Source organism: Thunnus albacares, chromosome 22 (assembly GCF_914725855.1).
Source record: "Thunnus albacares chromosome 22, fThuAlb1.1, whole genome shotgun sequence".
NCBI classification, from domain to species: Eukaryota; Metazoa; Chordata; class Actinopteri; order Scombriformes; family Scombridae; genus Thunnus; species Thunnus albacares.
The window spans coordinates 5,047,557-5,063,915 of record NC_058127.1 but is presented as its reverse complement, the minus strand read 5'-3'; the positions used below and the strand labels follow the sequence as shown (position 1 = coordinate 5,063,915).

Sequence of the window (16,359 nt, the reverse complement as noted above, 5' to 3'; positions counted from 1 at the left end):
ACTTTTGATACTTTAGGTACATTTTGCAACCAGTACTTCTGTACTTTTATTCTAATTCAATTGTACATAAACATTCATGCATTAATAGAAAAGACAAGAAATACAAATTAAATTTAAGGTCTAAATTGGTTTTTGACTTTTTTTTCAAGAGATTTCTGATATTTTTAGTTCATTTTTGAAACAAATAAATTGCTGTTTGTTTGTTGTCCATTTACTTTTATATAGTATAGTTTATCTGAAGGAAATCAAGGAGCCATTTTGTTTTTTTTTTAATAAATAAATGAATCCGCCACCTAAGCAACGGTAACTAAGCGGGGCGGTGCTTAGCGAAGGATGTATTCAAATGATCGCGAGATGCTGTGAGATCGCGAGAACACGGATGTGGTATTTGAGACTGAACAGAAGTGCAGTCTGTCAGTCAGGGAGGAGACCTGCTGGATTTGACGGACCAGGACCACTACAGGAACGGCATGGAGGAGAACCAGAACCCGGAGCACCGCACCGACAACCCCGTTAAAGAGGAAGAATCAGGCTCACCCTCTGCTACCACCGATAAACAGGTCAGTGTTCATGACTTCATGATAAAACGGCTTCATAACGAGACTAAAGACACGAGGACGAGTCTCGAGGGTGTTATAGTTTAAGTGGTGTTTGAATTAACGGGTGATGTCCGCGTGCGTGAGGCTGCGGTTGCGATGGTGATCTCAGGACGCTAGAGAAGAGGACTGAATGTCGCTCATAGACATATATACTTTTTTTTCTCCTTCAACTTTATTGACAACAGTCAAATTTAAACAACAGGAACATAAACAAGTTTAAAGAACAAAAAGAGGAAATAAAGTGCCAGTTATGACATAAACAATAAAATTAAAAAAAACATTCGATAAAGGGATTGTGCAAGAAGCTTTTTACATACAATAAAAGCAAAATAATACATAGGGAAATAAATAGATGAATAAATAAAGGGGCACAGATTAGTAATTAAGTAATACAGTCGATAATTTTATGTTTCAAATATTGTTCAGGTCTTTGTTGCTTTTCTATTTTCCAGTTTGACTAGAGAATTGTAATAGTTCATTTATTCATAATATCAATTAGAAATAAGGTAAAGTTTGGTTTTCTTTTTTTTTTCATTTTATGTACATGGAATTTCCATTTGACCTGTTTTACTAGATAGAAAGTTTTGCATATCAATCCAAAATGCAAAAATAGGTGAAAGGTTGTGCCTTTGTTTAGACCACAGAAATCACAATAATAATTAATATTCAGTTTAAACCTTTCCAGAATGAGCTTTACAGGATATATTCTATGTAAAATTTTAAATGACACCTCTTTTGTTGTTAATACAGTATTTGTTTGACATTCTCCATTCCTTTTTCCAATTCAAGACACCATAAATAGGAGACCAGAACATTTGCATTGAGGGAATATTATTCTTTACACAGATATTACAGATTTGTTAATCACTACATTTTTTTTATTTAGAATTATACATACATATAGGCCTATACATAGACACTGCATCATCGCCGCCACCATATTGGGCCGTTTAGATTGCCTTTAAACAAATACAGGTAAACGGGGGGAGCTGCACTTTTTCTTGATAAAAGCACTATAACATTTACATTTCTCAACCCGTTTCCATGAATCATTTTCCTGCATGAAAAATCCTACCTTAAGTAAAAGTACATTAGCAGTCCCGGTATATCCAGGAAGCACAGGTTTTGCTTTTAGTAGACCAGTCTTACAAGATTCTGTTAAACCAACATCAGATCATTTGTCAGTTTACACAGTTGAGATGATGGCAGTTGCAACAGCATTACAGTCGCGAGACGAGTTACAAATTAAAAGGGTTATTTTTTTTTTTTGTACAGACTCGTGTTTTGCATTAAAGGTTCAATGTGTAAGAATTGGCCACCTGGTCCAAACAAATAGGATGCACCATATCACCCACCTCACTGAATATAGCGTGAAGCTTACTGTTTACAGTGAATATGTGCTATGGTGTTGTCAAGATATCAAAATGCTTCAGAGACAATGGAGCCAGCAGTAAAGATCTGCACAGATCAGACAGCAGTTGCACCATAGAGATAAGTTGCAACATAACTCTTAAGTAACAACTAAATAGTTACACACACGTCTCTAGGGTAGTTGTGAATCATAAAATGTCGTAGAACTCACTAATGGTAAAACAGCAGTTTTTCTGCTGCACAGCATCATTAATTGCTGCCATTGTACAACACAGTAATCCAGTAGAAACCTAATTTATTGATATAATATTTCAATATCGATCTAGCTTATCTGCTATGATGCCAAATGGCCAGCTTTCACATAGCTGGTGCAACCCAGTGCAGGTTGTCAGATCAGGTGACCTGAAAAGCTGATGATTCCCCATCTGCAGTAGCAGCCGGCTGCTCCCACATCAGTGTAACTTTTCAAATAGGCTGTTGGATGAACTGACCACATATTGAGAGTCTACATAGTTAATATTAAGATGTTATAAAGTGACATATTAACAGTTCTACAACGAAAACTTCAGCAGCATTCAGCCTGGCTCCGCTGTAACTAAGGTGGCACTACTTCCTTTCATGTTGGACTGAGGGCAGACTGGATGCTACAGTGACTCACTATCGCCCTTGTGGTAAAAAGTGGTATTACAAGACAGTACAGGCTGAGGCTAGGTGGTTCGCATGCTAACTTTAGTAATATCTCCGCAACACAATACATACAGGTGTTTGACATAACATCAAAACTATTACCTCTTCACATTCTGATAATTTTAGTTAATTTTGGAATGTTATAAACCGAAATTCTGGCGAAATCTTGCACATTATACCTTTTAATGTCATTGCAGTAATTTACGCCTTGCAGTAGGCAGGATATGGTTAATGAGATATATGAAACGCTGTGCAGAATTGAAAATATGAGTATTATGATAACATTTATGTGGATACCAGCCCACAGAGGGATAAAGGGCAATGAAATTGTGGACACGTCGGCAAAACAGGCTCTGAAACATGAGAAGATCGTGGACATTTCATTTGCAGCCACAGTGAGGTCAAATTAAAGGAGCACCAAAGAGGAGAACATCTTAACAAGGCTGGGTGTGCTCTAAATGAAACACTGCATTTAATAGACAAACATCCGTCAGGATTATGCAAGCACTGTTAAATAGAGGAACCAGTGCAGCATGTAATTTGTCACTGCCAAAAATACTGTTGAGAATGAAAATCATCTAAGAGGAACAGAGAAAAGCTTGGAGCAGAACAGTCTGAGATTATTGACAGAAACTGGACTGAACCAAATAATTTATCGTTTAGTGAAATTTTGTTTTTTTATTTATTTATTTGATCTTTTTCTTGTGTTTGTTTGTTTAAGGGGATAGATAACTCTGGTTCACACTCCAACAACATAGTAGGTGTCAGTAATGTGCCTCAGTGCTGGTCGCCACCCGACATAAAAGAGGAAAGAGAAGAACAATCTGTCAGTCAGAGAGGAGACCTGCTGGATTTTACCGCCCAGGACCACTACAAGAACGGAAGGGAGGAGAACCAGAACCTGGAGAACCAGAGTCCGGAGCACTGCACCGACAACCCCGTTAAAAAGGAAGAATCAGGCTCACCTTCTGCTGCCACCAATAAACAGGTCAGTGTTCATGTCTTCTATCGGATAAAATTAGCGTCATAGGTATTGTGTGTATCACTATATCTGAATGTGTGACATTTTGTATGAATACATTCAAATGTTTGAATGTCTAAAATATCTGAACGAACAGATTTAACTTTTGAATCCTTAAGGAGATCTATAGCTGCACATGACATTTTGTGAACAAAAAGATTTGCACATATAATTTACAATGTATGAGTGCATAAAGAAGATTTGAACAAAGGTTTGCAGTTACACATCTAAAAGGTTCACACAGAACTCAATTGTATGTGTGAATCCCAAGTTTACAGCTACAAATCAAACCTACGGGTACAAGTACTTCCTACTGAATAGCCAACAGGGATGCTCAGATTAACATAATTTGACTGCGTAGTCCTACTCACTGAACTGAAACACGGCCAAGCGGTGTATATTCCTCATGATAACCAGTGCTAGCAGAGCTAACGGCTAACACTGGAGCTAACGTCTACTCTAAAAAAAAAAAAAAAAGCCTCCCCTAAACCTACTATTGTATGATATTGTGTGCGTATAACGTTAAATGTTATCCTATCCATATATCAGTATAGATAAGGTTGTCATATATCTGGATTGCAGTCCAAGACCAATGTTGTTGACTCAGTACAACTAAATGTTAGCAACGTGAATCACTTCGCAGGGATACACTCACTCACTGAGGAGTGATTCGTGTCATTCATTGGCAGGAGGAATGAGATGTGTTCAAGACGGTTTTTAAATTAAAATTTAAATTTAAAATTCTAATCATGTTGTAAGCACATTAACATTTTTGCTGACAGAAATCAAGCTGCGTGTATACTTGGTTATAGTGCCTTGCTTTGCATGCAGGTAGTGTGAATATATGTGCTTTCAATTTATTATTTAGGATAGTGTGTGCTTGTAAAGGCCAACCCGTGTCACCTTACCCACCTCCATGCAGTTACTCTCATCACCCACAGTAGTCAATTTTTTTTTTTATATATATATAGCACCAAATCACAACAGAAGTCATCTCAGGACACTTTTCATATAGAGCAGGTCTAGACCGTACTCTTTAATTTACCCAACATTCCCCCCATGAGCAAACATTTGGTGACAGCAGCGAGGAAAAACTCCCCTTTAACAAGAAGAAACCTCAAGCAGAACCGGGCTCCAGGTGGGCGGCCATCTGCCTTGGCCATCTGCCTTGGGTTGAGAGAGAAAGAAGGGAGGGGGAGGGGAGAGAGAGATACATACTTTTTGCACAAAAGTGATTGCATATCTTTTGCACATCTGCTATGTACATTTTACTTTTTGCACACAGTGTATAGAACTGTCCCAAGGAAGCAAAAAAGTTCATGTGCTTACAACTTGAATACAATTTCTATGCATTTTTTTTAAAAAACGGGGTTCACTGGAAGTTTATGAATTCAATATGAATCAGCACTGTATTTGTTGTCTTGAACACACCCCATTCCTCCTGCAAACGAATGACTTGACACTCATCAATCTTAATGTTGTGTTAATGATCATATTATTGTTATTTGTACTGTCGAAATATTTGGATACATTTTATTTTGATGCTTTGTTCTCAAAACGTTCATAAGCTCATTGAATTGAATATAAGGTTACACTCACTGAACGGAGCGTGTGTGTCACCTTTCAAAGAGTTACAAGGTGCTTAACAAAATATGATATCATACACTATAGGTTTAGGGGAGGCTTTTCTAGAGTGGAGGTTAGCTGTTAGCGCCACCAGCACCGGGGATGACAAAGAATATACATCGTTCGGCCGTGATTCAGCTCAGTGAGTGGGGCTTCGCAGTCGGATCGCCGGTCAAGCACTGAATGATTTGGAACACTGCCTTTTTTCACCTACGTAACATTGCAAAAATCAGACACATCCTGTCTCAAAATGATGCAGAAAAACTAGTCCACACATTTGTTACTTCTTGGCTGGATTATTGCAATTCTTTACTTTCAGGCTGCCCTAACAAGTCTCTAAAGACTCTCCAGCTGGTCCAGAATGCAGCTGCACATGTACTGACAAAAACTAAGAAAAGAGATCTTATTTCTCCCATTTTAGCTTCGCTGCATTGGCTTCCTGTAAAATCCAGAATAGAATTTTAAAATCCTTCTCCTCACTTACAAAGCCTGTAATGGTCAGGCACCATCATATCTTTAAGAGCTCATAGTACCCTAATACCCCACTAGAACACTGTGCTCCCAGAATGCAGGATCACTGGTGGTTCCTTCAGTCTAGTAGTAGAACGGGAGGCAGAACCTTCATCTATCAGGCTCCTCTCTTGTGGAACCATCTTCCAGATTCAGTCCAGGGGGCAGACACCCTCTCTATGTTTAAGAGTAGGCTTAAAACTTTCCTTTTTGATAAAGTTTATAGTCAGGGCCTTGGACCAGCCCTTAGTTATGCTGTTATAGGCTTAGACTGACAGGGGACTTCCCATGATGCACTGAGCTCCTCTCTCCTCCTCCCCCTCTCCATCTGTACACATTCATACCATTAATGCATGTTACTAACTTGGCTTCTTTCCCGGAGTTTTTGTGCTTTCTCGTTTCAAAGGTTCATTTCACAGATCACAAGCTTCTGTGGATCGTAGCTGCGGACCCTGTACTGCCGTGGTCCTTCACCCACACCCGCTATTACTATTGCTATTATTATTAGCTATATTTCTATCATTATTATTGTTGTTATTGTGCTTGTCTGTCTCTCTCTCCCCCTCCCTCTTTCTATCAACCCAACTGGCCAAGGCAGATGGCCGCCCACCTAGAGCCCGGTTCTGCTTGAGGTTTCTTCCTGTTAAAGGGGAGTTTTTCCTCGCTGCTGGTGCCAAATGTTTGCTCATGGGGGAACGTAGGGTCTCTGTAAATTAAAGAGTACACTCTAGACCTGCTCTATATTGAAAGTGCCCTGAGATAACTTCTGTTGTGATTTGGTGCTATATAAATAAAATTGAATTGCTTTGCACGTCACTAGCGATCTAGAGTGGCAGCACAGTTGGGATAAAGCAAACACAGGACGACACCTTTATGAGGTGCAGCCATAAGTGGGCACAGTGAGGGTTGGACACACCAAACTAAATAAAACACTGCACTTAATAGGCCAACATCCATCAGGATTATGTGAGCACTGTTAAATAGAGGAACCAGTGCAGTATATAATTTGTCACTGCCAAAAATACTGTTGAAGAGAATCATAAAAGAGGGAAGCTTTGAGTTGAAAAACAAAGTCTGAAAAATGTATTAGCGGTCAGGTTAGGCAGTCTGTTCCATTATTTGAAAAAAATTGGACTGAACAAAAGAATTTAGTGTTCAGTGAAATATTGATTTTTTTTTTCCTTGTGTTTCTTTGTTTAAGGGGATAGATAACTCTGGTTCACACTCCAACAACATAGTGGGTGGCAGTAATGCACCTCAACACTGGTTGCCACCCGACATAAAAAAGGAAAAAGAAGAAGAAGAGGAACAGTCCATCAGTCAGAGAGGAGACCTGCTGGATTTCACCGACCAGGACCACTACAACAGCGGAATGGAGGAGAACCAGAACCCGGAGCACCACACCAACAACCCTGTTAAAAGGGAAGAATCAGGCTCACCCTCTGCTACCACCAATAAACAGGTCAGTGTTCATGACTTCATGATAAAACCGGCTTTATAACAACACTAAAGACATGAGGATGAGTGCCGAGGGTTGTGTATCATTTGTTCATTCTGTTGTTGGAGAGAAAGTCTGAAAAAAGGAAATTAAACTACTTCCAGGTTTTGTGTTCAGAGTTTTTTTGTTTTCAGTGTATCCTGGTTTCACCTTGTTATGAAAAAAGCTAGAAAATAATCTTTGTTTACTTTTTTTTGTTTGAGGAATTTACAATTCTCCCACCTGGCCCATGCACAGTACACTGAAAGTAAAAGTAACAGCAATGTAAAAATACTCCATTACAAGTTAAAGTCCTGCATGAAAAACCCTACTTAATTAAGTAAAAGTACATAAACACACAGCTGTGAATATGATGATTTCTTAAAACTAGGTCTATGTAGGGGAAATGTGCAATTATTTTTGAAATTGGTGCCCTATGACTAGAGAAAACTGAGAAAAAGGCTGTATATCGCCCTTAAAGACAAACTACTGATTTTCAACCAAGATTGTATCATTGTAATGTGGATAGTATATGCAAATGACCAATGTCATTTTTTTTTGGACTGTAATATTTTATTTTACTGAACAGAACAGAAAACTAAAGTCTTCGCACAAAGGTCAGGCGAGGTCTAGATAACCTGTCGGTGGTCGGGGTCAAGCTTCAAAAACTGAGCTTCAAAGCTTCAAAACTGGATCCTACATTTCCCATAATGCAACTCTATTCATGGTTTTAGATCACTCATCCACCAAGTCGTCTCACTAACTCTCTCCCTTTTTCTGTGTGTTTGTCTGTTGTCATAGAAACAAACAAGAAGAAAGGGACTCAAACATCACTGCTGTCAGCACTGTGACAAAGCCTTCAGGACATCAACATATTTGAAGATTCATCAGAAAGTTCACACAGGAGAAAAACTTCACAGGTGTGACCAGTGTGGGAAAACTTTCACTACAGACAGTAATCTAAAAAGCCACCAACGCACTCACACTGGAGAGAAGCCATACTGGTGTGAGTACTGTGGGAAAACTTTCTCTCAAGACAGTAATCTAAAAAGCCACCAACGTATCCACACTGGAGAGAAGCCGTACTGGTGTGAGCAATGTGGGAAAACCTTCACTCAAGACAGTAATCTAAAAAGCCACCAACGTATTCACACTGGAGAGAAGCCGTACTGGTGCGAGCAATGTGGGAAAACCTTTACTCAAGACAGTAATCTAAAAAGCCACCAACGCATTCACATTGGAGAGAAGCCGTACTGGTGTAAGCAATGTGGGAAGACTTTCACTCAAGACAGTAATCTAAAAAGCCACCAACGCATTCACATTGGAGAGAAGCCGTACTGGTGTAAGCAATGTGGGAAGACTTTCAATAAAGATAGTAACCTAAAAAGCCACCAACGTATTCACACTGGAGAGAAGCCGTACTGGTGTGAGCAATGTGGGAAAACCTTCACTCAAGACAGTACTCTAAAACGCCATCAACGCATTCACACTGGAGAGAAGCCGTACTGGTGTGAGCAATGTGGGAAAACGTTCATTACAGACAGTAATCTAAAAAGGCACCAACGCATTCACACTGGAGAAAAAAACGTACTGGTGTGAACAATATGGGAAAACTTTCGATGATGGTAGTTCCGTAAAAACCCACAAATGCAGTCACTCAGCATCGTGTTGAACATGTTTTAGAGGCAGGTTAGTGGTGTCCTCCTGTCTCCTCTCCATGCCTTTAGTAACCGTGTTGTTCTATTCTGAGCCTCTCTACAAACTGAGGGCCGCAAAATCTAAGTTTAGAATCAGCATGTATGCCATTAGCCGCTCAGGTGACCACAGTTTCAGCTCAATGATTGGTCATAGTTCACTTCTACTCTGAAAGTTTTTTTCATTTTTTACCTTGAGTTGTCATGTTGATCCAAGTTGTAGAAGTGCTCAAAGTGTGAGTCATGTAACATTGTCAATGGGGAAAAATTAACAGCGTTTTTATGCCTGAAATAGCTCCTCTCAGCTTGCAAATCTGTACTAGAGATGCATCGATTGAAAATGGCAGGTTTTCAGCTGATCAGCCATGACAGGTGACCTGCCCGATCAGTCTCATATTCGTATCACGCACATAGCTGCACTATGGTTCAAGAAAGATCTTTCTTTCTTATTAAATTCTTATAAAGGAAAAAAAAACAGAATTGGCAAAAATCAGAATTGGCAGGTCTGACTTTTAAAAAATTGAAAATCAGAATCGTCCTAGAAAATTGCAATCGATGCATCTTTACTCTATACTGCTCTGTGCATGTATATATAATTTTGTTTTTGGTTGTTAAACTTACTAGTACAGTGCCCGTTCGAAATGTGCCTGTTCGGAATGGGCCAATTTCTCAATACCCAGAGAGAACAGCGCCTGTCCCCTAAACACCTCTCATGCAGACTATCGGTAGATGCAACATTTTACCGATGTTCCCTAAATGCCTCAAATGCAGGCTATGCATAGATGCTACAATTTACCATTGTTCCTTAAACGATTCTCATGCAGACTATCGGTAGACACAACAATTTACATTGGTAAACGTCTCACATGCAGGCTATTGGGAGACTACAATTTTGAGCTGAGCTGAAGTTGATCGGATGAACTGCAGTGCTAAATCAAAATGTGCCTGAGACACCCTGCACTATGTTTGCGTGAGGAACGAGAATAGTAGAGCTTCACTCTCTGAACTTTTTCAATGCGTTTTTATCACTATGGATGTCATCCCCCCTCAGACCACAATGTGGGTTGCAATGGCAGAGTGGTGCTGTCCGTATTTACACTTATTGACTCCACGGGCAGAAGAAGAAGCAAATCCGTGTTGTTTATGAGGTATTTTTATATATTTCTCGAGAATCCCTCATCCAAACTACTTCAGACTAGACACTGCTCTTCCGTGGGTCCTCAGCAATACATCTGCCAAGTGTCAAGTCGATTGGATGAACGGTTGTCGAAATACGCAAAGCACACATAACGCACAACAGACAGACATACAGAGATTCGTTCCTTTATAGTTAGATGGGATTGAATATTGGTAAGGGGCCTTGTTAGGTTTCCAGTGAGACATCTAAATATACCTACCAGTAAATGTTTTCTTTCTTGTGTCAAGTTTTTCTTAATGATCTTTAGTATTTATATTAATTTACATTGGTGTCATTTTTTATTATTGAATGTTATTTTGAAGCAGTTAAAACACCTGATATTGCATCTGACCATTTTTGTTAGTGTGTTTTTTTATACTTCATTGCAAAAGTTTACGTAGATTTACATTTGCTTACATATGTTCATACTTTCATTCATACAAGCATTCTTTATTTATATATTTTATAGTGAAAAAAATGACAGTAAAAAAATGAAGTAAAATGAAAAGGAGGAAAAGAATGAGGGGGAAAACGTAGGCAATATGGAGCACATACATATATCCAGTATACTGTACATATACATGTATAAAAACACTTATATACATACACATCTGTACAAACCAACAGACATACACAAAGAAAATAGTTAAAGCAAATAAATAAATAAAATTAAAAATTAGCTCACTGTTTAAGTAATTTATCCATGTCAAATATTTGATTTGATTACGTCTTTGACTCTTCAAACTCTTCAAGGTTGAATCCTTATTTTATAGCTCGGCATCTGCCTCCTTTCAGAATAAATCCTTTAATGTTTTTTAATTGTGATCCACATATTTAATCCCTTTATTCCACCATTTCAAATATTCTAGTTCTTCATTTCTGATTCAACAAGTTATTCTTGCCATTTTTAAAATGCTGTTTACATTTGACTTCCAGTTGTTATATGATGGTGGAGTAGGTTTTAACCAGTTCCTCATTATCTGTTTCATAACTGCAATTCTAAGTATCCTTTAGAGGTATCTGTCTATTTCTAATGTGAGTTCAGATGGTGATTTACCTAAAATAATACATTTTGGTTCAAGTGCCTGTTTAATTTGAAAATTTTTTATGAAAGAGGTTATAATGACCATATTGGTGCTGATATATAAGACTTCTTTTTTCTGGAAATATGTCTGAAAAAGTGGGGTAGTCTTAAACTTGGGGTCTAGACAATTACATGTTCACAACATCAGATCTTTTTGAATGGATAAAGCATCGGTGTAAAACTGACTGCTACACAGAGCATTACATTATGGGCTGTTTGTAGCCTTAATGTTGCTAGGCTAGTGAGTGTCTTTAAGTCTGTCTATAGTGAGTGTGTTAGAGTCAGTCAGCCCTAAAAGTGTTTGGTTAGTCCAGTTTAAGCTGCAGGAGTTTCTGAAGGCTTGTGCAAAAGAAAGCGTCTTCCAATGTCTCTACTGCAGAAACGGAATATGTCAGGCTGTCAAATACCACTGTTTCAGATGATAAGCTCAAAAAGACAAACAGGCAGTCTTATAAATGCTAACTGCTGGAGGAAATCATCTTTGACTGCTTCTTAGAGCCTGGTAGGAGATTGTGTGAGTATGTAACTAGTATGATGCAAGTAGTCAAAATATTTTCCAAAAATAGGTGTTGGAAAGGAGCCTGTCTTATAATCAAGGTCTCTTGTGTATTTGGGCCAATAGTTGCTTGGACACTTTTAGTAATGGGCAGAAAAAGAACACATGCAAGTGATTTATCTTTCTTTTCACCACAGCTTCTCCAACAGTCTGGTTTAATGTATATTGTAAATTTTGATTGTATTTTTGGCGTGATAAAGAATCTTGTGCATATTATCCTTGAGTACTCCCTCAAATAAATCCAATTGTTGTTTTATGTATTGCTTTATATGTGTTTTCCCAATGTTCCTCGTTTAACTATCCACCTAATTCTAAGCTCCACTTTGACCTGATTGTGTCTTGTTTTCAATATCATGCTCTAGTATTTTATATATTGTTAGTGTTTTTAAGCTCCAACAGAATGAGTTAGTACAACGTGTTGTCCGATTGTGTCAGAAAATCAAAAGTGAGCCCAGAGAGAATGAAGAAGATGTGATGGTCTTTAAATGAACACATTTTTGGACAGTTTCTCCTCAAACATATTACTGATGTTGCACTTGGTTGTTCACACATACAGAAATAGTTTTTAAAAAAGTTAACCATGGCTGCAACTAATCATTATTTCCACCATTGATTGTAGTGAATGTATTAAATCTGGGTAAACCCCTTGAGATGTGTCATGTCAGACAAACACAAATGAAAACAAAGAGATAAACCAATCAATCAAACAGGATAAAAACAAACTCAATAACAGAAGAGTTCCAACCTTTGGAACTTGTAAATGAAAGTTTTGACAGCATTTGGGGTTCAAATTCAGGAGGCTTATCTCTGCCCAGTTATTGCAGTTACAGTCAAATCAAGCGCACCTTCAGAACAGCAACCCCACACTAAACATGTTTTACCTGCAAGACTCTTGTTTTAATGTTGTTGTTCATCGTTTGTGATGTGAAAACATCAAAAGAAATAAAAATCTTGTGTCCTGGTATTAGTTTAGTTTAGCTGACTTAACTGCAATAACTGGTTAATATTTCTCTCATGTTCAGATTAAAGTATAAAAACTCATTCCCATCTCTCTGTTTCTTACCTGTTTCTTCATGATGAACAGCAGGATTCCGACAAAACCGACAAAACCTGTCAGTGAAAGCTGAGAAGATTTGTCATTGTGCAGTGGCTCAAAAACATATTTACTGCTAAGAGATATGCTCATTAAATTCTGTTTAAAATGAAATGTTTGTTAAACATTCAGGAAGTTGGTTTACTGTTGGGCACACAGGTGTTCCAGGAAATAAAGTCAGAGTGAATCAAGCGATGTATAAAAATAGGGAAATGGTCCCTGTTGTTGGCCACACAAGAGAGGTCAATTAAAATGATGATTAATTATGATTCTGTGAGGGGATAGGTCTTTTAAGGTAAGTTACTGAGATGCATGCACAAGAAAACACCAACTTCACTTTTAGCTACACACACGTAATGAATGATGCAAAGTTATCTATTGTGTAGTTGGTGAGAGAGACCTGATAGACAGATGAGACGACTGTTAACTGAGAAGCTGTGAGTCAAATCAATGGTACACAGTCAGTGATAGCTTTACTGAAAATGTGCAGTTTGTTTTAAGATAAAAGATCATGAAGGACGGACACATGGCATTTGGTTTGTACTTGCCTGGAATTGGAAAAGTACTTGGGCTGTGACTGATGACGTTTCACAAGTACACAAGAACACTCTATAGGACCTCCAGATGCCCAAGAAACATACCATCACAGCCCAGCCCTACTCACCTTGCTCCACCTCACTGCCCCCACCCACAGCCTCCTGCACCCCACATCCAGAGAGCCCCTTCTGTCAGCAGAGCCTCCCTCCCTCAACATCAAATCACCTATGATACTGCTCTGGCCAGACCAGCTCCTCAACCTGCACCTGTGATATTAGTCTCTCAAAATCAGAAGGAAAGGGTGTTGTATGAAAAGAAATTAATAAAGAGTGACAACAGCACTGGAATCAGGAGACATGAGGGAGACATTTCCATTCCATTCAAAATAGAATTGGTATTGTGAGAAGTAGGGAAGGAAATACAAAAGAGGAGACAATCATGAGTAGGTTAAGAATAGGACACAGTAATCTGAATAGTACATTTCACATTATAGGGAAGCATCCAACTGGTTTTATTGCCAGGTGTCAGAAACTGTAGGGCATGTTCTTGTTAATTGCAGGGAATATGAAGCTGAGAGAAAGGACATGACGGAAGAAATGAAAAGATTAGGGCTAACAGGAGCAAGAGTAAAAAATATACTGGAGTGTGGTGATAGGGGGCAAGGCAGAAAGTGCTATCTGACATACTGGAGGCTGTAGGAGCTAACTAAGTCCAGAAGATGGCAGTAGTGCAACATTTAGGACGCAAGCTTCTGTTGAAACCCAAGGAAGAAGGGGAACAGTACAGCAATTACAGAGGAGACCTGCTGGATTTCACCTTCCAGGACCACTACAAGAGCGGAATGGAGGAGAGCCATAACTCGGAACAATGCACCGACAACCCCGTTAAAAGGGAAGAATCAGGCTCAACCTCTGCTACCACCCATAAACAGGTCAGTGCTCATGACTTCATGATAAAACTGTTCTTCATAACGCAATAAGGTCCGGCTGCGGCCTGTAGCACCTCACGCCTTGTCCCTTTTGGCTCGAGACGCCGCTCCTCCTCACAGGGCCACTGCTAACCATTTGGAGGCCCTAAGCATAATTGGTCATGGGGGCCCTTAGTCAAGTCTGAGTCAAGTCCCAAGATGGGCTCCAGTGCTCCAATCTGGCCAAAGGTCAAAGAGCTGACATACAAATAAAAAAAGTCTACATTTAACAAAAATGACACAGCTGTGATTTCATATTAATATTAATGATGCACTGATAGCAGTTTTATGGGATTTTTGGCAATTCTGATTTTCCTTATAAGAATTAAGAATAGGATTTTTTATTTTTTATTTTTTGGACTTTAAGGTATTACAAATTGTGAGCTTTGTGTCTTCACTCACGCTAAAGAACTTACTACTTACTACTACAATTTGTGTTAAAATGTAGTAATGTGATAATTATCATGACGTTTTTATCAACCTTAATTTTGGGGGCCCCCGCCTGGTACTTGAGGCCCCACACGCTCTGCGTACTCTGCATATGCAGAGCAGCGGTACTGCCTCCTCATGTCTTACCGCAGATAGGTTTAGAGGGTTTTCATGACTTGAAGTAACCTCTTGTTGTTTTCTTAAGCAAGCACAGGAATGTCGTCAGGAACACAGTTCTAATGTTTTTTAATACAACTACCATGCATAATCTTATAGTAAATATGTAAAAAAATTTACTCCTGTAGTCATTGATTTATTTTAATTTACCATTACCACTGCATTCCATGTAAATATAATTTTGATAGCACAACATAGAAAGAAAAGTTTGAAATTACTTTTTTTCCAGATCATTACCAATGTTTCACTCACACAGTAAAATTATGTTCAGCAAAATGTAGAGGACTGCTCTAACTTGAACAAAAGGAAGTCTGACCATGAAACAGTTATGACATTTACCATTTTAAAGACATTATTATTATTATTGTATTGATCATTGATATCAAACCCCTCCTCACCCTTCCCCCCAAACACATTACCCCACCACCATTATCACTCACTGAATATAGCGTAAAGCTTACACTTTACATTGAATCTGTGCTATGACGTTGTCAAGATATCAAGATGCTACACAGACATTAGAGCCAGCAGTAAATTACCAAAGAGCTGCACAGATCATAAAGCAGTTGCACCACAGAGATAAGTTAAAACATAACTCTAAATAACAACTAAATAGTTATACACACGTCTCTAGGGTAGGTGTGAACTTTGACAGTTAATTTAGAGTTTTGTGAGCTGTTTGTTCAGATGCTGCTTTCTTTTATTTTCCTACTTTATTGAGTAAACAACGTGTGCATTTATTTTTGTCCGATATACTGTTGCTGTAGTTCAACATCTAGTGGGGCTGAATGTCATATACTGCACCTTAACAAGGCTGAGGGTTGGACACACCAAACTAAATAAAACTCTTATCTTATAGGGAGACATCCATCAAGATTATGTGAGCCATTCTTTAGAATGAGTACTTTTACTTTTGGTACTTTCAATTTTGTAACGAATACTTTTTATTGTATTGTGTTATTGTATTTTTACTCCACTAAATTTATGTCACAGCTGTAGCTGCTTTTCGGGTCAATATTTTAAATGTAAAACATATCAATTTAGATTATGCAACAGTATGAATCTTTAAAATTAGCTCTGCATTCACCATATTAAAATGCTGCAATGAATCAGTACTAATATTCGAGTAACATAAAAGAAATATTAGAAAATCATTTTGTAGAATGAGTACTTTTACTTTTGATATGTTTAGTACATTTTGCAACAGATACTTCTGTACTTTTATACTAATATAAGTGTACATAAACATTAATAGTAAAAACAAGCAATACAAATAAAATTTTGAATTTATGAATTGTTCTTTTGACTGTTTCTGATGTTTTTAGTTCATTTATAAATAAATAGTGGTTTTATT

General features: G+C 38.2%; 1 protein-coding gene across 4 annotated transcripts in view; it reads left to right on the top strand.

Annotated features, from left to right (window-relative positions):
* Positions 1–379: 379 nt before the first annotated feature.
* LOC122974121 (zinc finger protein 239-like) overlaps positions 380–16,359 on the top strand; it is a 45,909-nt gene continuing 29,929 nt past the window's right edge. The window contains exons 1-4 of one of the 4 annotated variants that reach the window (XR_006400237.1): positions 380–560; positions 3,379–3,645; positions 7,016–7,276; positions 8,093–8,295. Coding sequence is in view for 3 of the 4 variants with exons in the window: in XM_044342025.1 (XP_044197960.1) it covers positions 471–560; positions 3,379–3,645; positions 7,016–7,276; positions 8,093–8,521 (1,047 nt within the window). In the remaining variant the exon portion in view is untranslated. Of the gene's footprint in view, positions 561–3,378; positions 3,646–7,015; positions 7,277–8,092; positions 8,522–16,359 lie in introns of all 4 variants that reach the window. The other 3 variants (XM_044342024.1, XM_044342025.1, XM_044342027.1) reach the window with 3 other exon arrangements.